At 42.6% G+C, this 25,704-nt stretch overlaps 1 protein-coding gene across 5 annotated transcripts in view; it reads right to left on the bottom strand.

Moving 5' to 3' along the window:
* The window catches only part of ATP2B2 (ATPase plasma membrane Ca2+ transporting 2), a 1,528,737-nt gene that overhangs the window by 677,761 nt on the left and 825,272 nt on the right, over positions 1-25,704 (bottom strand). For all 5 annotated transcript variants that reach the window (XM_078661398.1, XM_078661399.1, XM_078661400.1 and 2 more), the window contains exon 4: positions 13,076-13,273. In XM_078661398.1, coding sequence (XP_078517524.1) covers positions 13,076-13,273 — 198 coding nt within the window. The remainder of the gene's footprint in view (positions 1-13,075; positions 13,274-25,704) is intronic.

Genomic DNA, 25,704 nt, shown 5'->3' with positions numbered 1-25,704 from the left:
GGATACATATTTGCGTGGCGGCCCCTGGCAGAGATTTGGCAGCCTCCGGCTCTGTTGCACTTCCAAACACCCTGACCCTCCCCCTCTTCACTGGCCTCCGCGCTCCGCCCCGCCCGGACCCCCTCTTCCGGGGCCCACTACCTACGCTCCCTGCCCAGGGCCACCATGAACCTAAAGCCGCCCCTGCCACAAGTGATGACGAGTGTGATGGAATGGAATGCAGAAGGGAGCTTATCTAAAGTTGTTTTAGAAGTCAGTGAGTGATGCATGGAAGGTAGCTGCATATTCTTTCTTTGTTTACTAAGGCCACCTTTAACAAACAAGTAAACGTCCTATGAACCAAACCGGCCTATGGCGTCAAATAATTCACAAGTCCACTCACTCCCACAGCCTCCAGACATGATAGCTTTGCACCGCTTGAGCTGACCACCGGACCTTTCTAAGCATCTGCCATTATCCATCTCAGATCTGCAGTTCACCTGTTTTTCTTCTCATAAGCACTTACACTCACCACTCAAGTCGAATGTAGCACTATTTAAAATAAAAAAAATGTAGTTGTTAAAACTCTAATAATCTATCCTACTCTAGGCTTCATGGCTTCGTTGACTAGTTCTGGAATATTACAGTCTCAAAAAAGGACCAGGGTTGGCAATGGCATAGTTACTGCAATGCAAGTTCATTTTCTTTGTTGCTATGTGTGCGAATCCACACTCCACAGCTGCACCCAAATCAAAACACACTTCCCAGATGTGATATAGATTTGGCCTAGAAGAGGGCATGTACATTTCTGCAGTAGCGGGAAAAGAGGCCCCTATAGGCTTTGCCCACATTCCAATGCAGCTAACTTCTCGCAGGCCTAATGCTCCACATTAGGCTATTTGGTACAAGATGCAGCATGACTTGTGCAAGATGGGGTTTTAAATGTTTACCCTCTCCTTGACATATTTTGGTTGCTGTGCTAAGCAAAGATTCCTCTTTATCACTTGCATGACCAGGATTTCTAATTTGTCAACAGTGGAATATTTTTTCTAGGTGTCAACATTTATGGAACCCAACATATTTTAAGCTTATAAAAAATAATGAGGCTGTGTTTATATGTCTTCCCACACTTCCTGCTCCAGATTATGTACTGAGGGCAGTTTATTCCCCACAGTCGATGGCCACAAATGCTGTATAAAGAGAGGCCAGAATGCTGCTACTCATACAGTTGCTGCATTTTGATTCATGCTCTATCAAACTTTATAATCGGTCTGCAGTTTCCAGAATCCGCTCTGGGGACTGTGATGTGTGTCGTTTGTACTACATCTAGCTCTTTGTGATTTTATAAGCAGAACATTTTTACGGTAGGCAAAAAACGTATGCTCTCTCTGTAGCATTCTTGGTGTCTTGATGTGTATAGAGTGCTCCTTAATTTATTTTCTTGATTTTTTGTGCTTTGGAATATTTTTGTTGTACATTTTGTTTGAGCTACAAGTGCTGCTAAAGCGTGTTTTACTTTTATTAATCCTGCTAATCGTTATTTGTTAGTCTCTAGCTCCGTGTTTACTTTCACTGTATACTTTCCGTATTGCCTGCTGGCACCTCTTTAAAGTCTGCAATGAGTGAAACCTGTACAACTCACACTTACCAAACATTTTTGTGAAACCACCTCTAATGTTCACATTGTCCCACATTCTCTTCCATGAAGAGGTTTGAGGGTCTGGTGTACACTAATAATTGAATACCCTAATCACATCTTATCTAGTCCTAACTATGCTATCTTTCCCCTAAATAAGAATATGTCTATTAAAGTCTCTTCATTCTGCTTGAGACCATTATATATTTTTTGTTGGTGACTTCCAGAAATGAGCACAATTCAATATGGAGCCTCAAATTCCATTGGCTGTACTTCTAAGTGTGCAGGCCAATATCCACACACACCTTAATGACGTAGATATATTTTGATCACTAAAAGCATGGCCACTATGTGACCCTCATGTTACAATGCTGCACCTTTCCAAATGTTTGTACTACTGCCTACATTGTTTAAGCCCTAAATGTACACCTGACTGCATTCTATGTTTTTTGCTATATCACTAACGTTTTAAAAAAAGAATTAGTAACTTATTCCGTATTTTGATAACGGCCACCTTCATACTCTACTTTAGGTCTTAATATTTTGTCTAAATATGCATGCGTTTTGTTGCAGAGTGTAAGAATGCAAAGGGACATTGGTAAACTGTAGTAGGTAAGATCAGGAGAGTTCAAACATGGAAGACGTGGACAGGAAAACTAGTTTCATAACCTAGTATGAGAACTGCATGATCTTCACTTTTTCCATTAGAAGTGAATGTTTCAGTGAGATTAAAGTGGAGCTACTAGATAAGACACCTGGGGCCATATGTATCAACAAACCCTTTTGCGATTCCTAAATAGTGATTTTTAAGGAATCGCTATTTATGAAATGCAAAATGGTATGTATGAAGAAAATCACTATTTTTTAGCGATTCCTTAATCTTCCTTATTTGCGAATTTGCATTTTGCGAATTCGCAAATAGGGAATAATTTCCAATGCATTCCTATGGGCCAGAAGGCCCATAGGAATGATTGCGAAATAATTCTCAAATTGCGAATTCGCAATTTGCTAATCGCAATTTGAGAATTATTTCAAGGGTGCAGGGGTGTCTCAAAGACACCCTGCTGCACCCCTGAAATGTACATGTGTGTGCATATGGGGCACATACATGCCCTATGGGCATGTGTGTGCATCACATGCCACCTTCAAAAATGCCAAATTGTGCATTTTCTGAAGAATTCGCAAGTTACCATCAACTACAAGTTGGTGGTAATTTGCAAATTCTTAACCATAATTCGCAACCCAAAAATGCTACATACATAGCATTTAAGGAATCGCAAAATTGCGAATCCTTAAATACTATGGCAAAATAAGGAATTGCAAATCTTTACGATTCCTTATTTTGCGATTATTTCATACATCCCAAACATGCAAAAAGGCCGTTTGCGATTCGCAAAGGCCGAAATTCTGCGAATTTCGGACTTTCGATTCGCAAAAGGCTTGATACATATGGCCCATAGACACTGAGAAGGAGTCTAGAAATTTCCCACAGTTTTTTCAGCTAACTCCTCTTATAATTACTTTATAACCCTGTCTTAAATCCCGCACTTTTTAACTTTTTCAGCACTCTGTTTTCCCTGGCACACATTTCTGTTCTTCCCTTGATTCTCTTGCCTCCCTCCTCAGTTCCCTAACAAATGTGTTCATCCTTATCTCTATCATAATTGCTTTCAAAGAACTGCTGTCATTGTGCTGCCTATTCCACCCGGCATGAGTAGGTTCCTCTCCTCATCGTCTTCGGTTCCGGGCCTGTATACGGTGGGACCAGGGTTAATTATGGCACTTCCCCAACAACTGAAAGGTAAGATGATAACACACTTGTTCTTGCGGCTCGAGGTTTGCCGTGTCTGGGACCTGCGGGTGGACCGGAGGATTATATTGCCCACTTGGAGACTCTTTGCTGCCTTTTGTTTGTTGTGGGGAATAGGCGGGTGCGGCGGCCAGGGACTGCGAGTGCCAGCATTCCCTGACAGTACCAACAGCTGGTACTCTTCCCCAGCCGGCCCCGCCTCCTGCCTGCTGTCCTTTGCAAATACCTCTCGCCGCCCCCGCTTCGCGGGAGCGACTCGCGGCTCGAGGTTTGCCGTGTCTGGGACCTGCGGGTGGACCGGAGGATTATATTGCCCACTTGGAGACTTTTTGCTGCCTTTTGTTTGTTGTGGGGAATCGGCGGGTGCGGCGGCCAGGGACTGCGAGTACCAGCATTCCCTGACATTACCAACAGCTGGTACTCTTCCCCAGCCGGCCCGCCTTTTTGACCTATTTGTGCAGGCCTTGTTTCTGTCACGCGGGACGCGCGCGGGTCAAAGCGCGGGGCTAAGCCCGGGCAAAGGGCGGGCCCTCTTAGGCCCTCTGAGACCCGAGGAGGACAAGACGGGGCCACCCCCCTTGGTTTCGTGATTACATGCTAGGATGAGGTAAAGAACCCTTGCTTCTCTTTGGCGTATTATCCACTGACTTTGCCTCTGTCCTAGGACTTAAACCACAATATGACTTACAAGGGGGATAATACAACAATGCCCACTGAGACTTTACAAACAGTAGACGCAGACCAAGCGTCCTCGTGGTTAGATGAGTTAAACTTTCTATGCAGAACCACACACATTTTAGTGGATTCACCGCTCCCTTTTGAAAGCTTCTGTGCATCACCCGATACTGTCAACTCTTTGCAACCCCTCCCATCATCAAATCAAGATAACATTCAAAACACCCAAAGGCTCGCCATTTCTGATTCCTCATCCGTTACAAGGAAATGTAATGGGGCTAATAACATGGGGAACCAAGCTAAACCTCAAAAGTTGTGCTTAAGCCCTACACCTCCTGCCAGCAACCCCTCCATGATCCCTGAGACTGCTGAGAAACTAGTTGTTCTACCATCTCCTATACAGATGGATCTATTATCGCTTATCGAACAACTGGTCAGCTCTATCATAACACCATTGTTAGATAAAATAAACACACTAGGGGACAGGCTGACGGGATTGGAAGAAACCATCAAGTCCACCAAGTCCACCTTGCCAGCTAACAAAAGTACTGTAGCACCCAAATGTTCGGACCCATCTACTACCCAGAAAGACCCAAAGCCAACCACGCAAGGCAAAAGGGCCTTAACCCAACCAATAGTCTCCAATGTACTAGTCCCAACACTTCGCAGAACCCACCCTATACCTACTCTCTCGCAACTTGCTGCTCCTAGAGCACACTGTAATAAAGTTACTTCCATCCAACTCCCCCCGGAGGCAGCTCCCTTTGTGTGTGTCCTTGCGGGAGTACCAATACTTCCCCCAGGGAAAATCGAGAGACAACACGACTTGCTGAACAAGGCCAAAGTTTGGCTGACCAATAATAGACCCTTGCCACCCAACCTTGTGGGTACAATAATGAGTGTTAGAAGGGTGGGCTGGCTGGGTTCCCTCCAAAAAGATATCGTTGGTGACTTAGTGCTTGTAAGATTTAGGCAGAGACATATTGTCCCGTACCTGCGCACCTGCGCACCCCAAGTGGGAAACAGCCCTATCTCCGTCTGGGATTTGCACGATTTTTACCCCAGAATGTCGTGGTCCCCCACATCCAGTCCAAAGGCAGGGTGCAACATGTTAATGGGCAGAAGTTTTCCTACTCATACCCGTCAAGAATCATTGCTCTATAGTTTTAAGCACTGGAATCCCTATTAATTGTTGGTTGATCAAATTCTGACCTGTGTATAGTACGTTATAACCAAGATACTTACTCCCACGGGCTGGGCAAAAGTTTTTAACATGTAGATATTATGTATTATTGTATGTATGTTTGTATTTACAACTATTTTAAACTGTATGCTTTTATGATTTTTGTATCAAAATCGAATAAAGCTATATTGACTGACTGACACTTGTTCTTGTTTTTCATAATAAGGACTGCTTACAAGATTGTGTTAGTTATTTTTTGTTGTGTGACTTCATTAGGATTACCGAACAAAAAGGTCAGAAGATTAACTCCTCTACAAAAACAAAGAATAAAGCTGAGATAGGGATATCCTTGGGGGTACTGGAGATAAGCAATACAGGCGAAAATGAGGGGCTAGAACAAGGAACGACGGGAGTAAATATAAGCCCGAACCATGATCTCAAGTCTGGGGCATCAAATGAGAAAATATCAAATGCAATAGAAGCAAGCACAGGTAGGGGAGAAAAGTTTAGCCCTAAAATAAAAATGATCGCCTGGAACATCGCAGGCCTTGCCAAGAACCTAGCAGGTGGGTTATGGAATGAATATATAGACCAGGTTGATATAGTACTCCTTCAGGAGACCTGGTCTCTAGAAACCCCGCATAGACTAGGCTACAAAACATACAGCATAAATGCCAGTCAGAGTGGCAGAGGCAGGCCATTTGGAGGTTTGGTTATATGGACAAGCATTACACTAGAAGTAGAAGTAACCCCTTTACATATTGACTCCCTAGACATATTGGGAGTAAAAGTAATGACTTTAGTAAAAAGGGTTATTTATCTACTTAATGTCTATAACAGACCAAATAGCAGCGGTAAAGAATCTCTAGTAATAGAACAACTGGGTACATTCCTTGACTCAATTGAGTCACGGTGAAGCATAATCTGTGGTGGGGACTTTAATTGTAAATATGAACCCATGGTGGGAATGAATGATCTCTTCGAAGATCAAGAAACAGCATATAGAATTCCCAGTCTAGACTCCTCTAGAGAAGTAAAATGTACTGTTGCGGTAGCCCAAATTATGAAAGCAATGGTGGGACATGAATTACGGGTGTGTAATGGGCGCCTTCCGTCTGATAGACCCAGCGGTTCTACATTTTGCAGAGGCAATATACATAGTCAGATAGATTATATCATTGCTTCTATAAATCTGTGGCACATTACCATAGATTTAATAATTGGCAATAGAGTAGAGAGCGACCATTACCCTCTAGAACTTTAACTTGAACGTCATCCTTTTAAATGTACTGAGGTATTGGTGGAGGGGAATATTCAACTAACTGGTGTACTACGTATAAGTAACAACAGGCGTGCACTGAAATGGCCTCATATATTGACTAAAGATGCCACAATGATAAATATATACAAAACTATTAGCTAATTTGATGAATTAAGAAAAGGGGATGAAGATGTGCTAAAACTGCATCACACTTTGGTTGAAGCCCTCCACCCATTGCTGACAAAGTTATATAAAAAGGATGATGGAGGTAGTAGTAATTTAAATAAGATGGCCAACCCTTAGTTTAATAAATAATGTAGAAGAGCAAAGTTGGAGCTAATTCAGACAATCAAAACAAAGAGCCCTATAGAAATTGGCACAAGTAGGCACAAATATAAAAGGCTATTAGCAGAATCAAAAAAAGCCTGGGACAATGATATATGGACGGATTTAATCATTGCTGCAAAATCTAAAGACCAGGTAGCCTTTTGGAGCTTCATTGCAAAAGGCAACAGGTCTGGGAAAAGCTCCAAGGATCTCTTCCTTGATGAGAAAACCTGGGTTGACCACTTTTCTAACCTCTACCAAGACAGCAGTAATGGCACACCTGCCATAAGGAATGTCACAGAAGAAGAAATATCTACTGACACAGAATTGCTTTTTAGTTTAGAGGAGTCAAAAAAAGCAATAGCAACTATCAAACCAGGAAAGGCGCCAGGTTCGGATAAGATTCCAGGTGACCTGCTAAAACACGATCTAGAAGTTTGGAGCCCCTATGTTAACTTTTTATGCAATTCAATAGCGGCTGGGACCCTGATCCCTGACACATGGAAAGGGGCAGAGATCGTGACCATTTGTAAAAAAGGAGATCGTCACAACCCAGCTAATTATCGCCCTATCAGTTTAACTGATATTTTACAAAAAGTATATGCTCGGCACATTTTAAATAGATTATTAGAGTGGATGGATGAGGAGGACATTTTAACAAAGTATCAAGCAGGGTTCAGACCAAAAACAAGTACCGTCAACCAAGTTTTTAGGTTCTTGTGTATTTATTGGAAATATGTAGTATTTAGGGAGGGCAGCCTATATATAGCTTTTATAGATTTAAGAGCTGCATTTGACCTGGTTCCCCGACTCCAATTATGGGCTACACTAAAGCAAACTGGGGTACCATCAGAGTTATTAAGGCAACTAATCAGACTACATACAGGGAACTACGCAATGGTAAGATGGGGACCAAAGGGAGAATTAACTAAACCAATCCCGGTGAGAAGAAGAGTTAGACAGGGGTGCGTGTTGGCACCAACCCTCTTCTCACTTTATGTAAATGATATCCCCAAGTTCCTTTTAAATTGTAAGCATGACTCTCCACACCTTGGGGACGAAGCGGTTCCGGCCTTATTATTCGCCGATGATACCATTTTAATTTCACAAACCCCCAAGGGACTACAATGTTTGGTGGATGCTTTCAATAGCTACTGTATACAAAAAGGTCTTGAAATAAACTCATCTAAAACCAAATATATGGCTCTGAACCCCCACAAGTCTTTTAAAAACAAATCTTGTTTTAATTAACCAGCAACTAGAATATGTTGAAAGTTTTAATTACCTGGGAATTACTCTGGAAAGTAAAAAGGCCTGGAAGGGACAATTACAAAAAAGCAGGATAGCGCTGCTTCAGAGCTCGATCCCCATATTAAAGAAGCATAAAGCTAGTACTTCCAAGGCTGTTTCACCAGCTTTGGAAGTTTAGAAATTTAAAGCCTAATCAGCAGCACTTTACGGGGCTGAGATTTGGGGATCCCATTGTAAAAAGAACTTCGAGCGGGAAGAAAATAAATACTTCAGACAACTGTTAAAACTTCCAAATAGGACACCTTTGTTGCCAATAATTATGGATTTGAATATCAAACGCACAGATTACTGTGCTGTACTGAGACCGCTATTATTCTGGATAAGGATCTAGGTGACCCCAGAACTAATCCACTATAAAGTTGGCCTGGAGGAAATTACAAAGGTGAACAGACCAAGAGATATCCCATGGCTGAAACATGTAATGTCCTGGATGCAAAAATTAGGCCTGCCCCACTACTGAAGCGACCCTCAAAAACGTACGCCACCTTGTAAAAAGAATCTAAAATTGACTTATTGGAGTTATGTAGCCAATAGTATGTTGAATAGTGCCACTGTGGGTTCTTTAACTTTGAGGTTCTTAGCTTTTAAAGATGTTGCTACTCAAGAACCTTTTTTAGATGAGATAGAACCTCCACTAGCAAAATCACTATTTCTACAATTCAGGTACGGAATTTTGCAAATAGGTGCTAATACATCTAGCTGGAACAGAGAGAAGGGGGAAAAGGGAAGTGACCTGTGCCCCCTACGCACAAAGCCAGCAAGGGAAAATGATGTGCACATATTATTTTTCTGCGCAGCATACATTACTGCGAGGAAACGTTGGATCAAGGCCCTTTGCAGGCTCTTAGGCACCAGGAGTTGTAGTAATGCTTTACGTATTCCAAGAACTGACTCTTCGCAAAAAATAGTTTTTGCTGTAAGTAGATTCTTATTTAATGTATTTTTTACAAGGAAGAGAAGGGGGTTATAGCTATGAAAAAAACAAGTAAAATTAGTTTTGCCCAGTTCATAACATAGGCCAAGATAAGCACTTGCACTTTCAAATGGTCAAGATTGTATGATCTGTCCTATTTTTGTACATTTTAAATGATATGAAGGTTTTTAATTTTGTAATTAGATGGCCAGCATGTATTTATGGATTAGATAGGTTTTACGGCGAAGCTGAGGCTGTGTATTTTAATGTCGAATCAAGATTGATGCCCCGTCCTTTGTGTCCTACCCGCTTTTTGATTATATATGAAATTATGGAGGAAGTGTTGAAAATGCAACGTTTTTCTTTTTAACAAATTGTATCTTTTATGGTTATATGTTGACCGAAATAAAGATTAAATGAATGAATACCCTAATCACATCTTATCTGGTCCTAACTATGCTATCTTTCCCCTAAATAAGCATATGTCTATTAAAGTCTCTTCATTCTGCTTGAGACCATTATATATTTTTTGTTGGTGACTTCCAGAAATGAGCACAATTCAATATGGAGCCTCACATTCCATTGGCTGTACTTCTAAGTGTGCAGGCCAATAGCCACACACATCTTAATGACGTAGATATATTTTGATCACTAAAAGCATGGCCACTATGTGACCCTCATGTTACAATGCTGCACCTTTCCAAATGTTTGTACTACTGCCTACATTGTTTCTGCCCTAAATGTACACCTGACTGCATTCTATGTTATTTGCTATATCACTAACGTTTAAAAAAAAGAATTAGTAACTCATTCCGTATCGTGATAACGGCCACCTTCATACTCTACTTTAGATTTTATTATTTTCTCTAAATATGCATGCTTTTTGTTGCAGAGTGTAAGAATGCAAAGGGACATTGGTAAACTGTAGTAGGTAAGATCAGGAGAGTTCAAACATGGAAGACGTGGACAGGAAAACTAGTTTCATAACCTAGTATGAGAACTGCATGATCTTCACTTTTTCCATTAGAAGTGAATGTTCCAGTGAGATTAAAGTGGAGCTACTAGATAAGACACATAGACACTGAGAAGGAGTCTAGAAATTTCCCACAGTTTTTTCAGCTAACTCCTCTTATAATTACTTTATAACCCTGTCTTAAATCCCGCACTTTATTACTTTTCATTTTCAGCACTCTGTTTTCCCTGGCACACATTTCTGTTCTTCCCTTGATTCTCTTGCCTCCCTCCTCAGTTCCCTAACAAATGTGTTCATCCTTATCTCCATCATAATTGCTTTCAAAGAACTGCTGTCATTGTGCTGCCTATTCCATCCGGCATGTGTAGGCTCCTCTCCTCATCATCTTCGGTTCCGGCCTGTATACCGTGGGACCAGGGTTAATAATGGCACTTCCCCAACAACTGAAAGGTAAGATGATAACACACTTGTTCTTGTTTTTCATGTTAAGGACTGCTTACAAGATTGTAATAGTTATTTTTTGATGTGTTACTTTATTAGGATTACCGAGCAGATGTTCTGAGACGATTCCTAGCTCCTGGTGGTGAATTCTAACCAGAAACTCTGTGTCCTATTCATTCCCTCCTTTTCACAAAGGTCCCACCAAGGTATTATTCTTCCATTCTTTGGTTAAAGCAAGTGGATGATTGGGACTCTCAGCTAAAGCATTTTATCCCAACTGGAATCCTGACACACAGACACTTCAATGTTGAGATAAAGGCAACAAAAGGAAGACACTTACTACTGATCTAATGTGTGACCCTTCTTCATCTATATTTTCTAGGAGGTAAATTTATTTGAGAACTATGTTCCCTACCATCCCTATGCCTACTAGAATGCTGAATGGTCTCAAGGCCAACACCAGTTGCTCAAGGGTGAGTGTAACAAAGTTGTGGAACTACTAGATATTGTATATGTAAGTAACATGGTTATAGCATGAAAGGCATATAATGACCTATTATGGATAGGATCTTCACTTTCAAATCTTTTTCATGCAATATTGAAAATGTAAGACTGTTTTTTTTTCGTATTCGTATTGCATTGCATAGTAAGTGTCCTGTATTTACTTCAGTTACCTCGGTCTTCTTTTTCAATATTTCTTTTTACGTATTCCTTTGTAGCACAATTGCTATTTTAAGATTTTCTCAAACAAGGCACCGATCTCCTTTCCTCACACTTGTTGTTGTGGAGAAGTGTGGCTCAATGGTAAGAGCGGCAGACCCTGATGCAGAGATCTGGCCTGGGACCAGGGTTCAATTCCCGCCTCGGTGGCTCTTGGACTCAATTTCCTCAGACCTGATAATTCTCACCTCGGTGCCTAGTCTAATCATGGGTCCCACTCTGTGACTCTAGGCAATAGCTTGCTTGATCTCCACAACGGCCCCAGCAGCGCTTGGATGCCTGGCTTCACCTTGGGTGGCCCAGGAGTGGACTTTTCACAGGAAAAGCCAGGATGGGTTCCACAGTGGTATGAATACAGCGCTACGAGGTCTCCGGGGAGAAATGCGCTATATAAATACAATACATTTACATTTAGTTGCCTTGGCATAGCTAATCCCAACAGAATGCCACTTGGATTCAATATTAGAAAAGGATAGTAAGTCACCATAAAGCTATTAATGCTTTCAACCACCATGAATGAGCCTTCACTTTGATTTGCTTCACTCTCTGTGTCTTTCATTATAGGAAAGAGCCCCGTTCTCCACTTGAAAAATTCTATAAATATAAGTGTGCACTGATTAAGTATGCCAATGCTCTAAACTCTAAAAAATTAAAATAATAATATTGTATGTGCAACTGAGAGATTATGATTTATTCACATGTAAAACTAAGTAAAATATAAATTTTACGTGAGTAATCCAAATACATTTCACAATGCATCGTGAGGTGAGTGTGTTCTGCTTTATGTCTGAACTGCATATCTTTTCTTGGTAATAATGTGAAAGTAGGAGCGGTTTACAAACAACATACTACATTTCTGAACGATAACAACATCCCTAAATGCCAAAATATTTGTGGTGTGCTTTTGTTTGGTCCCTGTGGTACTTGGATAGACTCACCACAGGAGAAGCATGGGTCCCAGCTGCAGAATGTATCTAGTATAAACCTCCAAACTAACTAATCAGCTCATCATATTTTATATAGGAAATATTTCAAAACATTGTCTCTTACCTTTCTTGTGCCTGAAATAAGTCTACACATAACATAATTCTGTCTCACCAGTGTTTTCTTATCAGACTTCCAAAAGCATTTTAAGAATTCCTTTAATCTAAGCCTAATTTTGCACAATAAAGCAAACCTATATTGTTTAGATGGCCACACATAACTAACTGGTCAACTGGAATACCTTGGTTATTGCAAGTTTACCTATGCATAATTCAAACAGATGAACAGGTGACCTGATACAAAGTGGGTCATTATTTGACAATCAATCAAGATGCCTCTCCAAGGGAACCGACAAGGGCCTGTGAGTGTGCTAGACAGTTCTGAAGCAACTCAGCCTGCAAAGAGCTTCTGCAACTTCTGTCATGGGAAATGAGTGAGAGACAGGAATATCTTATTCATTTATTTCAAACTTTAAGAGTCTAGAAATTGGCCTTCTCTCTCCCCACAGATCACTTTTATCAGGGGATTAACAACAAATCAAAAAGCGCTGAATAATGTTATTATTTCTTTTGTTGCAGAGGTCAAGTTATAGTTTTTTTCAAGGCATACCAGAAGGGTAAAATACATCTTACCTTTGGAGCATCATCGTTCTCTTTGTAAGTTATTGATTTTTGAACTTTAAACAAAATAGAACTTGGTAATACTGACAGATGGTTATAATAAAATATGGTTACAAACTTTACGAACATAATTACTAAGTCTTGCATATTGATTTAACAATTAATGAATGAAAAAACACAATTGCAGAGCAATCCTGTCTAATGGGTTTAAAGAAGCTGATGATGAAGGATTTAGAACTTACCGGCGTTTGCTTCCCCGGGAGGATGATAAAATGAGAGGCCCAAAGAAATAATGGCTGCAAGTTCCAAAATTATTAAAGTCACATCTTGCAATGCTTCCCAGACTAGCTGCAAGAAGGTTTTTGGCTTCTTTGGAGGTATAAAGTTCTGTCCATATATCTGTCTTCTTTTTTCTAGATCCGCTTCTGTACCGGGTAATCCTACAAAAACATCAGGGAAAGTATTGTCAATTAATGCAGGAAGGACGTCATTCCATTTTACGCTACCTAGCATTTATTTTGGTCTTAAGGCACAATATACTATTTTTGGAGAGAAAGCAGTATATTCTAAGAATGAGAAGTGATTTCTAACTTCTGAAATATGTACCTCCACATTGACACTTGTAGAGACTCCATGATTGAAATTATCTGGGTAGTTTGGCGTTCTGTTATGTTTAGCGGTTTTATAGGAAGGAACAAGATTTGAGTAAGAAGATCTCTTAAGGCCATGAAGGGAACAAATACAACCACCAAAACAAATCACGTCAGTTCATAAACATGTTTGTTGTGGACTTCTTCCATTGTCAGCCTTTTATTGTGAACAATCCGCTCGAAATCCTGTTATTCACTGAAACTACGTCACAATAGTGATTAACCAAAATGAAATCACCCAGGGGAAGTGTTTGCTTTCTCTTTATTATGCTGCTTCAGCTTGGTCTCCAGAAATTAATAAACAGCAGTGCTGCAGCAGCTGTTGGTCTCATCCACCTGTCTTTGAATCTCCAGCACCCTAAGAGGGGGTGGTGGTGTGTGAGCAGCGCTGTGCCTGCGTCAACCGACTTTTCCCCTGTCAGCGTGAGGCTCTACAGTGCTTTGAGTTTTTTTAAAGGCAGTTTGGCCTCAGTAGGTAATCGGTCCAGTAGCTAGTAGTGTATATTATACAAGTAATTTATTCAGTTAAAGTAAGATGGTAAGTATTGCCCAACCGGAGCAGCATCCTGCTGCCTAGCCCCACTAATTCCACCTGGCCACTCATCCAAACCATGCAATCATGAACATTCTATTACATCACATTCACACTGGCTGAGCAGCACAGAACTAGGAGATAACCGGATATAACATAGCTCCTTCCTTCAGGAAACAAAAACGACAGGATACTGGGTGGAAGAAAATATACATTCCACACGTCCTATAAATATAAGTAACCAATCCTTAAATTACAAAAAAAATCACATTACCTAAATTATTCCACTCCTTAGATTGTAAAGGAATATCACATCACATAAAGATCACACTCAATAAATCTTCTGCTCCCACTAGAGAACTTGTGAGATTTATGTAGCAGGACACATCTTATAAATATATCCCGCATCACACTATGCAGGACAAGGGACTAACACACTCCTACTTTGCACACCTTGCAGGACAAGGGAACCAATGCACTTCCACTACTGCACATACTGCAGGACAAAAGAACCAACACACTTCCACTACTGCACATACTGCAGGACAAGGAACCCAATCCCACTGCTGCACACCTTGCAGGACAAATGAACCAATGAACTCCCCTACTGCACAACACGCAGGACAAGAGAACCAATGCAATGCCACTACTGCACACCTTGTAGAACAAGGGAACCAATGCGCTCTCACTACTGCACACATTGCAGGACAAAGGACATGATGTACTCCCACTACTGCACACATTGCAGGACAAAGAAACAAATGTGCTTCCACAACAGCACACCTTGCAGGACAAAGGAAACAACACACCCCAAGTGCTGCATACCTTGCAGGACCAAGGAACAAAACACTCCCACTACTGCACACCTTGCAGGACAAATGAACTAATGCACTCCCACTACTGCACACACTGAAAGACAAAGTAACTAATGCATTCCCGCTACTGCACACATGTACCACACACCACAGCAGGCAACAACCCATAAAGCTTGGTAATCAATCAATACAACATACCCTTAATGGCCATCTAAATAGGCACAGCATTAGAAATATACACTCACCCACACACTGCTCACCAGTATCACACACCCCTGCAGACAATAGCCCATGAAACATGGTATACATAGATGCAACAAAAACTTCAAGACAAATACATTAACATTGGTGCAATGTTGTAAAAATTCTTAATATGGATATGACAGCAGCTTCCAACAACTGTCCAGTGTTACTTCTCCTCTTGCCGAACATTCTTGCAGACAGTGAATGACTTTTCCTCCTGCTGATTCACCAGTGCATCAAGCCGCATAACCAGCATCTCAAGGATACATCGCTGCAGTCACCATATCATGAACATCTTGCTCTGCCTCAAACCAATGCACCATAATTAGATGAATGCGGCAAACATAGCAATGGCAAATCAGCGCAGGGACCTGGTGCGTATGCGTCACGTCAATTCAGCGCAACTGGTCTGAGCTAATACTGCCTACAGTTTCATGTTATGTTATGTTATGTTATGTTACATACTTTTGTATTGCGCACAGCTGCCCCAGCTAAGGGGCGTCCTGGCGCATGGCAGGTAAAATGCAACACCTACAGGGAACACAACAGAAGGAGACAAAGAGCTAATTTATTAAAACGAAAAAGTTTTTAAAGCTTTACGAAAAGCTAAAAGATCATCTAGCAGCCGCATCTCTAGTGGAAGAGAATTCCAAAGCTCGGCCGCTCTGACCCGGAATGATCGGCCACCAACCCGACACAACCTGTATCGGGGGATCACAGTAAGGGCTTGGCCCAAAGATCTCAGGGACCGCGTAGGCACATACCAGGACAGAAGGTCCGCAAGAATTTGAGGACCCCCGCCCCTCAAAATCCTGAACGCCAAACACAGCACTTTAAACTGGATTCTTGCCCTGATAGGCAATCAATGCAGTGATCTCAATGTGCCGGAGACGGAACAAGTTCGGGGTAAGCCAACAATGGCTCTCGCCGCGGCATTCTGAACGCGTTGGAGGCGGGTAACCTCCGCCAGATTGGACCCTACCAGAAGAGAGCTAGCATAGTCCAGGCAAGATAACACTGTAGCCTGGACCATCAGCTGCCTGGTGCGATGGTCAAAGAACTTCAGGACGGGACGCAGCGACCGTAGGATACCAAAGCAACAGGCCGCGGTTTTCTTCGAATGGCCCACAAAACTAAGAGAGGGGTCCATCCATACTCCTAAGTTCTTTAATTCAGTGACCGGAAGGGGGGCCTGCCCCAGCTCAGCAGGCCACCACCTGTCGCCCCATAGTTCCGACCTCCTACCGACGATCATGATCTCCGTTTTCTTTGCGTTGAGCTGGAGACAGTTGTTCTTCATCCAGCTCAGCCAGCGGTCTCACGTATAGATTAAACAACGTGGGACTCAGCGAGGAACCTTGCGGGACCCCCTGTTTCAAAGGATGGAATTGGGACTGGAACGGTGGCACGGCAACGCTAAAGAAACGATCGTCTAGGAAGGACCGGAACCACTGGAGGGCAGGGCCGCCCAGCCCAATCTCCTCCAGGCGATGCGACAGGATGGGATGCGAGACAGTATCAAACGCTGCGCTCAGATCTAATAAAACGAGCGCCGCTGTCTGCCCCGCATCCATCACCGTGCGAAGATGTTCAGCCATGGAGAGAAGGGCGGTCTGCGTGCTGTGACCAGCACGGAACCCGTTCTGGGTGGGGTCCAAGATATTAGCATGGATAAGGTGGGCCGAAAGAACTTTGTTGACATGGGCCTCCAACACTTTGGTCGGCCACGGGAGCAAGGAGATAGGCCGATAGTTTTCAGGTTTATCTGGGTCCAGGGAGGGTTTCTTTAAAATGGGAGAAACCACCGCCCACTTCCAGCTAGCGGGTACCGTGCCGGACTCCAACGAGATATTGATCAAGGAGTGTACCACGGCCCGTCCCACGAACGACTGATCTCTAAAAAGAGTCGATCTGAGCGGATCAGCGGGGACCCCGATTTAACCTGCTGAGCCAGGAGGTCAAACCCCTCAGATGTCAACGGGGGCAGCACGTGCAAAATGGTATCTCCATAGATGTTAATCGGAGACTCAACTGGAGGCCCTGTAAAGGGAAATGTCTTATAGATGTTTTGGACCTTTTCCAGAAAAAACAGAGCAAGGGCCTCACAGTGAGTGGTGGAACCAGTCGTCGGGGCACAGGCTCGCTTTGCTAAAAGATCCTTCATCACTTTAAAGATGGTTTTAGAGGGGTTGGAGCTGTTGCCAAATTCAGCAGCGTAATAGGCTGCCCGAGCTCGGCAAACAGCCCGATGGTAAATTTCACCACATCGGTTCATCACAGCGGTTCATTCGAAGAGCTGCAGCTGCAGCGGTTCTGCACAATTGAGACGGTTTTTATGGGAACACAAACACTGACCGGTGATACCGCTCATCCCCCCCCCCCCCAGAGCATGCGGCAATCAGCATGAATTGCACTGCTCATGGACACCTCCCCCGCAACTCCACTGATAAGCTATTCACAGCAGAGCAACGATTGGCAGCTTAAACATTCCCCAAACAGTGATTGCCAAGAGTTCTACACAAGAGCAGTTGACCCGTCACCCACTAAGCTCTTCCCAGGCCCCAACTTATGCCCCCGAATGAATGTCTTAAACAAAATGCAGAAAACAGGCAACTCGTTCACACTTAATGCAGGTTTATGGTATCATAACATCTATCCTTACCCCAACCGAAGCTCATATAGAAAAGTGCAGCACCAACTGGTACCCTCAAAAGAAATGCTGCTGGTTCAGTGTGAGCACATGTCCAACTAAATTCTGTCAGAACATTTGAATGCTGCAAGTTGCACTTGATATAACATTGCAAGTTCACGCTAAATAACCCCTGTAACTGCAGTCAACAACACACTGATAAACTTGCAAAATACTTTTCCAAACATCAGATGGCTGCAGGCTTCTTTGACTTCAAGGCACACATGTCACATGTTAAAAACTTCAAATATGTAGGCTGTTAGTCTTCAAACCACATAGGTTAAATGCCCCATACTACAATTCTGTAGGCTGTCTGTCTTCAAACCACACAGGTTAAACGCCCAATACTTCAATTCTGCAGGCTGTCTGTCTTCAAACCACACAGGTTAAATGCCCAATACTTCAATTTTATAGGTTGTCTGTCTTCAAACCACACAGGTCAAATGGCCAATACTTAAATTCTGTTGGCTGTCTTTAAACCACAGTTTAAATGCCCAATACTTCAATACTGTCTTCAAAGCACACAGATTAAATGCCCAATATTCCAATGATGTAGGCTGCCTGTTGTAATAGACACCGGAGGGGCATCCAGGGCATTGCTTAGGCTTCTCTTAGGACTACACTTTGCTTCCCTTAGGATATTTTGCAGTCTCTTTAGTTACTTAGCTTTCATGCTTGTTTTTTTCCCAATCATCTCCACTTTTGTAAACGAAGTATGGCCTCTGTAGGTAATCAGTCCAGTAGCCAGTAGTGTATATTATACAAGTAGTTTATTATTTACAACTACGATGGCAAGTAATGCCCCACCAGGAGCAGCATCCTGCTGCTTAGCCCCACACATTCCAACTTACCACTCAAATAAAACAAGCACATTTTATGATATCACATTCACACTGTCTGAGCAACAAGGTACTAGGAGATAACAGGATACAACAGAGAGGAAAATCAATGCACACTGACACGCAACTCTCAAAGAGCTGCAGTCAGCATGGGGCTGGCTCTCTTCTGTCAGTGTGAGAGCTAATACCTTGCTTTGTACTGGGAGATGAATGGATTGGGCAGGGGGTAGTGGAGGTGGGTGGATGACAGCCAGGTAATTATTTTTCAGTTTGAGGAAAGAGAAGGGTTTTTCAAATGGTGGGGGGGGGGGTAGGTGGCAGGCAGTGTCAGCTCAAAGTCATTGGGGTCCCTGGGCAAGACATATTCTGGAGGGCTCCGTGTGGAATGCATTTGAGTTTTACTACCCATTTCCTGATAATTCATGCCCTCCATGATGCCAGTGAAAACTACAATGGGTAATCTAATCAACCCTTGACGGCTTGGGTAACAAAGTAAACCGGTAAGTAAACCAGTAAGTGTGCCAACAAGCGATTTGTTTGTATAATTTATTTGAGTTATTAATGCTGTTTTAATTGAAGCAAGCTTACATAATATGCTTGTAATGGATCACTTTTGCATTATTTGTCAGGACAACAACTCATATAGTTTTTGGTTTCCTATTTATAGGGTTTTGACTCCAATAACGAACGCATCATGTTTCTACTGTGGTTTAGATATCAGCAAGCAATACCAGTTTTTCATTCGAATAAATCCAACAGTACAATTGATGTACAGGCCTCAGTCAGATGTGACTTAACAACTGCCTTTACAGGTGTAAAAGAGTAACAGAAAGTAACATTCAATTGAGAATATAAATAAAAAGCAACAGGTATTTCCCAATGTGAAAAACTGTCAGTCATTTTAGTACATGCTTCCTAATTCACAATGCAATGAAAAAGTGTTTATTTGTCTAATGAGCATTAAATATGGTTGAATAGAATTGTATCGGCAGGGTAAAGCATCTTTGCTACATTTAATTTTTTTCACAGCCAGGTAGTGCTGAGAGTTAAGCAGTACAAAAGGGGGTTAAGCAAGCCCACACATTAGCCCAGACAAACTGGAAAATTTGCGACCTATCTCGCTTTTGCCATATCTGGCTAAGGTAGCAGAGAAGGTGGTAAACTGACAGCTTATGACTCATGCTGAGGAATCTAGCCTTCTGCACCCGTCTCAATCGGGCTTCCGGGCTTTTCATTCTACTGAGTCCGCATTACTCCTTGCCGCGGAAACCATCAGACAAGGGGCAGACGCTGGGCACACTATGGCCCTGATTATGCTGGATCTGAGCGCTGCCTTCGACACTGTGGCCCATTACACCTTGCTGCGGTGTCTGAATAAGGGCGGTGTCTCTGACCTGGCCCTGAAATGGTTGAAATCCTTCCTGGTAGAGCGAAGTTTTCAGGTTAGACAGGGAGCGCACAACTCCAAGGATATCAAACTGGAACAGGGTGTGCCTCAGGGCTCTGCCCTGAGTCCTACCCTGTTTAACCTGTACGTAACTCCTTTGGTGGAGAGAGCGCAAGGTTTTGGAATTGGGGTCGTCTCATATGCCGACGATACCCAGCTGGTGATCTCCCTATCTCAGGCACCGGACGTGGCAGCCTCTAATTTCAGGGCATGCATGCAGGAGCTTGCCTCCTGGATGGCTAAGAACTGCCTCAAACTAAATGGCAACAAGACAGAGGTGCTTGTGGTAGGGGGTGATTCGTCAGGATGGACGTTGGCTTTGTGGCCTCCGAGTCTGGGCCCTACTTCTATACCATGCACCCAGGCGAAAAATCTTGGGGTTTGGTTGGACTCCACTCTTTCTTACGAAGTACACACCAGACGTGTAGTGGGGAAATGTTTTGGAGTCCTCAAAAATTTATGGAAAACAATGGATCTCCTTCCTATAGAGGCTAGGAAGACGCTGGTGCACGTCCTCATTACATCATGCCTAGACTATGGCAACATTCTCTATCTGGGCGCCACTGCTAAATGCCTTGGAAGATTGCAGGTTGTGCAGAACGCCACTGCACGGCTGGTAATTGTGCAACCTAGGAGGGCTGCCTCCAAAAGAGACTTGGATACCTTGCACTGGCTACCAGTTAGAAAAAGAGGGATGTTTAAAGCATTATGCACATGCCATCGCATCACCCAGGACACTGGTCCTTCGTATTTGAGGGATCTTGTCACCAGCTATGTGCCTGGAAGGTCCCTTAGATCTAGAGAGACTGGCCTGCTGATAGTGCCAAAGGTGAAGAAGGCCAGAATAGGAGGCAGATCCTTCCGGTTCCTGGCAGCTCAGAACTGGAACAAACTCCCTCTAAATCCCCGGATGAAGACTTCTGAAGCAAAGTTTAGGTAGGCGCTTAAAACCCATTTGTTCTCAGGCTAGCAAGGCGGGCACCTTGGAACTTGGTCCGGGCCGTTGCCACTCTCTCTCACCCCAGCGCGGAACTTGCCGGGATGGCGTAACCATGCACTTTATAAATCCCTTTATTATTATCAAGCGTAACAAATGGGCTCCCTACCATCTATTCCTAGCAACCTGCCAGCATCTAAGCTTCCAGTCCATCAGAATTCAGAGTGCTATATTGTCACATGTTTCTATTGGCAGCTTTCCCCCATGAATTAGCAGGAAGGCCATTCTTCAAATCATTCATAACTTTTTACAAAATGCATCTTGCTGGTTGTCAGAATATCCTAGTGAGAAATATTTTCTGACACTAGAATTGTGTTCCAAATATCGCTTTTATCAGTTATTGTCTACAGGGGGTAGTTTATTTTGTTACACACTCCAATGGGGTGATATTTTTCTAAATAGTATCTAGTGCATTGTACTTTTCTAAGATGATTTTCTGACTATAATATTCTGGTACCACTCCACCCTGTTGTTGATTCAGCTTCCATTTATTACTGCTTGCTGCCATTTTACAGAACAGCCTTTTTCATCCTGTAAGTTATTGTTCCCACCAAACTTCGAGGCATGTCTAGCCCATTGGCTTGTGCAGCACGGCTGGTAATTGCGCAACCTTGGAGGGCTGTCTCCAAAAGAGCCTTGGATCCCTTGCACTGGCTACCAGTTAGGAAAAGAGTGATGTTTAAAGCATTATGCACATGCCATCGTATCACCCAGGACACTGGTCCTTCGTATTTGAGGGATCTTGTCACCAACGATGTGCCTGGAAGGTCCCTTAGATCTAGTGCGACTGGCCTGCTGATAGTGCCAAAGGTGAAGAAGGCCAGATTGGGAGGCAGATCCTTCCGGTTCCTGGCAGCTCAGAACTGGAACAAACTCCCTCTAAATCCCCGGATGAAGACTTCTGAAGCAAAGTTTAGGAAGGTGCTTAAAACCCATTTGTTCTCAGGCTAGCAAGGCAGGCACCTTGGAACTTGCTCCGGGCCATTGCCACTCTCTCTCATCCCAGCGCGGGACACGCCGGGATGGTGTAACCATGCGCTTTATAAATCCCTTTATTATTATCAAGCGTAACAAATGGGCTCCATACCATCTATTCCTAGCAACCAGCCAGCATCTAAGCTTCCAGTCCATCAGAATTCAGAGTGCTATATTGTCACATGTTTCTATTGGCAGCTTTCCCCCAAGAATTAGCAGGAAGGCCAATCTTCAAATCATTCATAACTTTTTACAAAATGCATCTTGCTGGTTGTCAGAATATCCTAGTGAGAAATATTTTCTGACACTAGAATTGTGTTCCAAATATCGCTTTTATCAGTATTGTCCACTGGGTGTAGTTTATTTTGTTACACACCCCAATTGGGTGATATTTTTCTAAATAGTGTCTAGTGCATTGTACTTTTCTAAGAATATTTTCTGACTATAATATTCTGGTACCACTCCACCCTGTTGTTGATTCAGCTTCCATTTATTACTGCTTGCTGCCATTTTACAGAACAGCCTTTTTCATCCTATAAGTTATTGTTCCCACAAAACTTCGAGGCATGTCTAGCCCACTGGCTTGTGATCTCAGCTCAGAGCAAAAAAGAGAAAATGATCCCTTTATAGATGCAGGATATGAAACAATATCCCCATATACTTCAAGACAGACCCAATCCTGCCACAATTTAGGAATGCGTTGAAGTGACACCTCAATACACAACACAACATGGTGAAGAAGTCGAGGTCGACTTCAACTCAGAACCCAGCTTCCCCATATCACTAGCTGACGACTTCTGTGCCTTTGCCTCTGTACTGCGCTAAGCTCATGCTACAAAAATACCCAATACATACTTGTATGTACCCATGTGCTCATTGTAATTTCTTTACGATCAAATGCCAGTTTATATTCTCTTATTATTTGTGTTGATTCATACAGAAAGGCACTGTATTATGATATTTGACACTTTTTAAGTTCTGGCTCACTTCCATAAAGTAAAATAAATAGAAAAAATTAACATTGATCCAGAATAACAAATCATTACTTTGCTAGAAGAAATAACACCAGGTAAAATCATAGAAGAATCACTATACAAAACCCTAAAGAGGAATGAAAATTACCATAGTATCAGTATTCACAGTTGATCCACCCTCGAAAATATACGTATGTCCTCTATATGTGAACAAATTAGAGTTTGAATAGAGCATGGTTGAAAAGAAGTATATTCAACAGAGTACATGGACTATAATTTTAGAATGTATTTCCCACAGTCATGTGTCTCCTCTCCATAATCTTCTGCCAACCTCCATTTATGGTATTGTACCCCCACAACATGCATTCATGTGCCCAATCCCGTCTTACAATTCGAATGCACGGCCTAACAAAACCTTAAGGACCACTTTGGAAGGATGCTACCGCATTCACAAACAATCCTTTATTTAATGAACATACTTATCATGTCATTGTTAGGTTTTGAAATGTCAGCATCAACTTTCCTCTATCAACAGGGGTGTCAGCTATTTTCCAGTCCTCTACTTCAACTGTAAAATGAACGTGTTAGATGATTATCCTTTTGTGGTGATTCATTCTCAGAGATTATTTTAGCCCTACATTTTGAATAGTTCCAGTAGAAGCATCTCTCTACGCCCCTTTCTTCGTCTCATTGCCATACACGGAAATCTTAAAAAAACCAACTTAAGCATGTCTTGGGGCAGCTTGGTTGTCTATATGGGCGTATAGATGTGTCGAACTCCAGTCTCAGATGGTTTGAACGCCATCATCCAAATAAGCATTTGGTATTAAAGATCCCATTTCGCTCACTTTTTTCCAGGATCCCTCTCATCCATAGTTTTGAGCATCGAGATTCAGTTGACATCCTTATGTAAAATCTCTTCTAGTATAATTAAAGGCTCCAAAACATTCCCTTCTCTCAGTCGCAATGTATCACTCAATGTGTCACTCATGACTTAGAACTTATTTATAATTTGGCGAATGTGATAATTGGTCAAAAATGTGCGGATGTCCCGGCTGAGTATTACAAGTGTATTATAGCCCACAGCACTTGAAATATGGTGAATGGGATGTTTGTCACATTTCGATGAAGTATCCCTTAATCCAAACTCTAAATTAGTCATTGGTCTTGTCAACGTTGATATTAAGCATCTTTCTGCCCAATTCATCCCAATTTAATCTTGATTTTGCTCTGCTTGTTTCTAAAGAGCTGTAGTCCAAGTTAGCCTGGCATTGTCTTTTTAAAGTGCCTGTGTTTCCATGGCTACCTTCGCTCCACCACTCTGTTTCTTCTTATGGTTAGGTGATTTGTTGTCAAAGTCAGGCCTGTGCGACTTCACAGAAACCATCACAACCTCCTCGCCTTCTAAGCTAGGCTGAAGGGATATTAATCAAGTGTAATCAGGCTTGGAGAAAGGAGCCCTCGTACTGAGCTGCCTTTTCCAGCTAAAACTGCCTATGCAATCCAGACGTGATATTACCTGTTTTAACAGCAACATGATGCAAGGCACCGTGCTCCCAAAAACAATGCGACACATTTTGTTGCTGAAAAACACACTTGAAACATACTTTTTATGGTGGTGGCAAAAGGATACAATTGCTGATTTTTTTAATATCAAACTTAATGGGTATGCATGCAGCAAGAGAAGGATGTTGTTTGCTATTTTTGTAGGCATAACCTCAACTTATTATTTTCTACCTGGAGCATCCATCACGCTGGATCAGTTGCCATGCAGTTTTTCTAAAGATTTCTGCATACTGCGGTGTCTGAATAGGTTTAAGCTGACTCTTTTCTAATCAAGTGGCAGACTGAAAAGAAAAGGCAGGTTCTTGCTGTTTCTAACCTTTTTGTATTTATAACAGCAGTCTGCCTGACCTTTAATACTGCACAGAGTGAGCCATGCACCACCACCGCACAGAATGTTTAACCTGTTATTCCTGGGCAAGTCTGTTATTTTCAGTAAAAAGCCACGTAGTCGACATTTTATAAGCAGACATTCGTGACGGATATCTGTCCGCAAGGTTACAAGTGCTTTATGTTCTACTTCCCTTACAATAGGGCGTGTTGGATACCTGTCACGTTTGTCATGTAGTATTCATCGTTCAAAGCCAAAATCAACCCCAAAGTATCTTTTTCTTGGAGGAAGATAAGGCGAAGAATTCATTTTTTCTGAGGGATACTTACCTCTGGGAGTCTCAACTCATAACGTCACAGTCTGTACTTGTAAACCCATTTTTGTACTGCCCCTCCCATGCTCATGACGAGCTCAGCTCGTCATGAGCCACGGTGGCCGTTTGCTCATGACGAGCTCAGCTCGTCATAACGGCTCCAACGCTCGCACACAGGGCTAATTCCCCTGCTGTGCTGAGCGTTCCAAAGAAACGGGTGTGGCCGTGACGATCTCAGATCGTCATGAGCACACGGCCACTGTGGCTCATGACGAGCTGAGCTCGTCATGAGCACCAAGGCGCTGTGTGCGCCCCCAGCACAGCGGGGGAATTACCCCCGCAGCCAAGGGGTGAACCACCTTTATTCTCTTGACATTCATAATTGTCCCAAGTGTCTAAAGCTGCATTAATCGTGGTCAATAAAACAGAGATTCTTTCCTTATATAACTTTGAGAGAGGAAGATCCACTCTCTTGCCCCTTCCTCATATATATATTTTTTTAA

This window comes from Lissotriton helveticus, chromosome 9 (assembly GCF_964261635.1).
Source record: "Lissotriton helveticus chromosome 9, aLisHel1.1, whole genome shotgun sequence".
In the NCBI taxonomy this organism is placed as follows: Eukaryota; Metazoa; Chordata; class Amphibia; order Caudata; family Salamandridae; genus Lissotriton; species Lissotriton helveticus.
The sequence above is the reverse complement of the archived record's forward strand: the minus strand, read 5'-3'. Positions and strand labels throughout refer to the sequence as shown.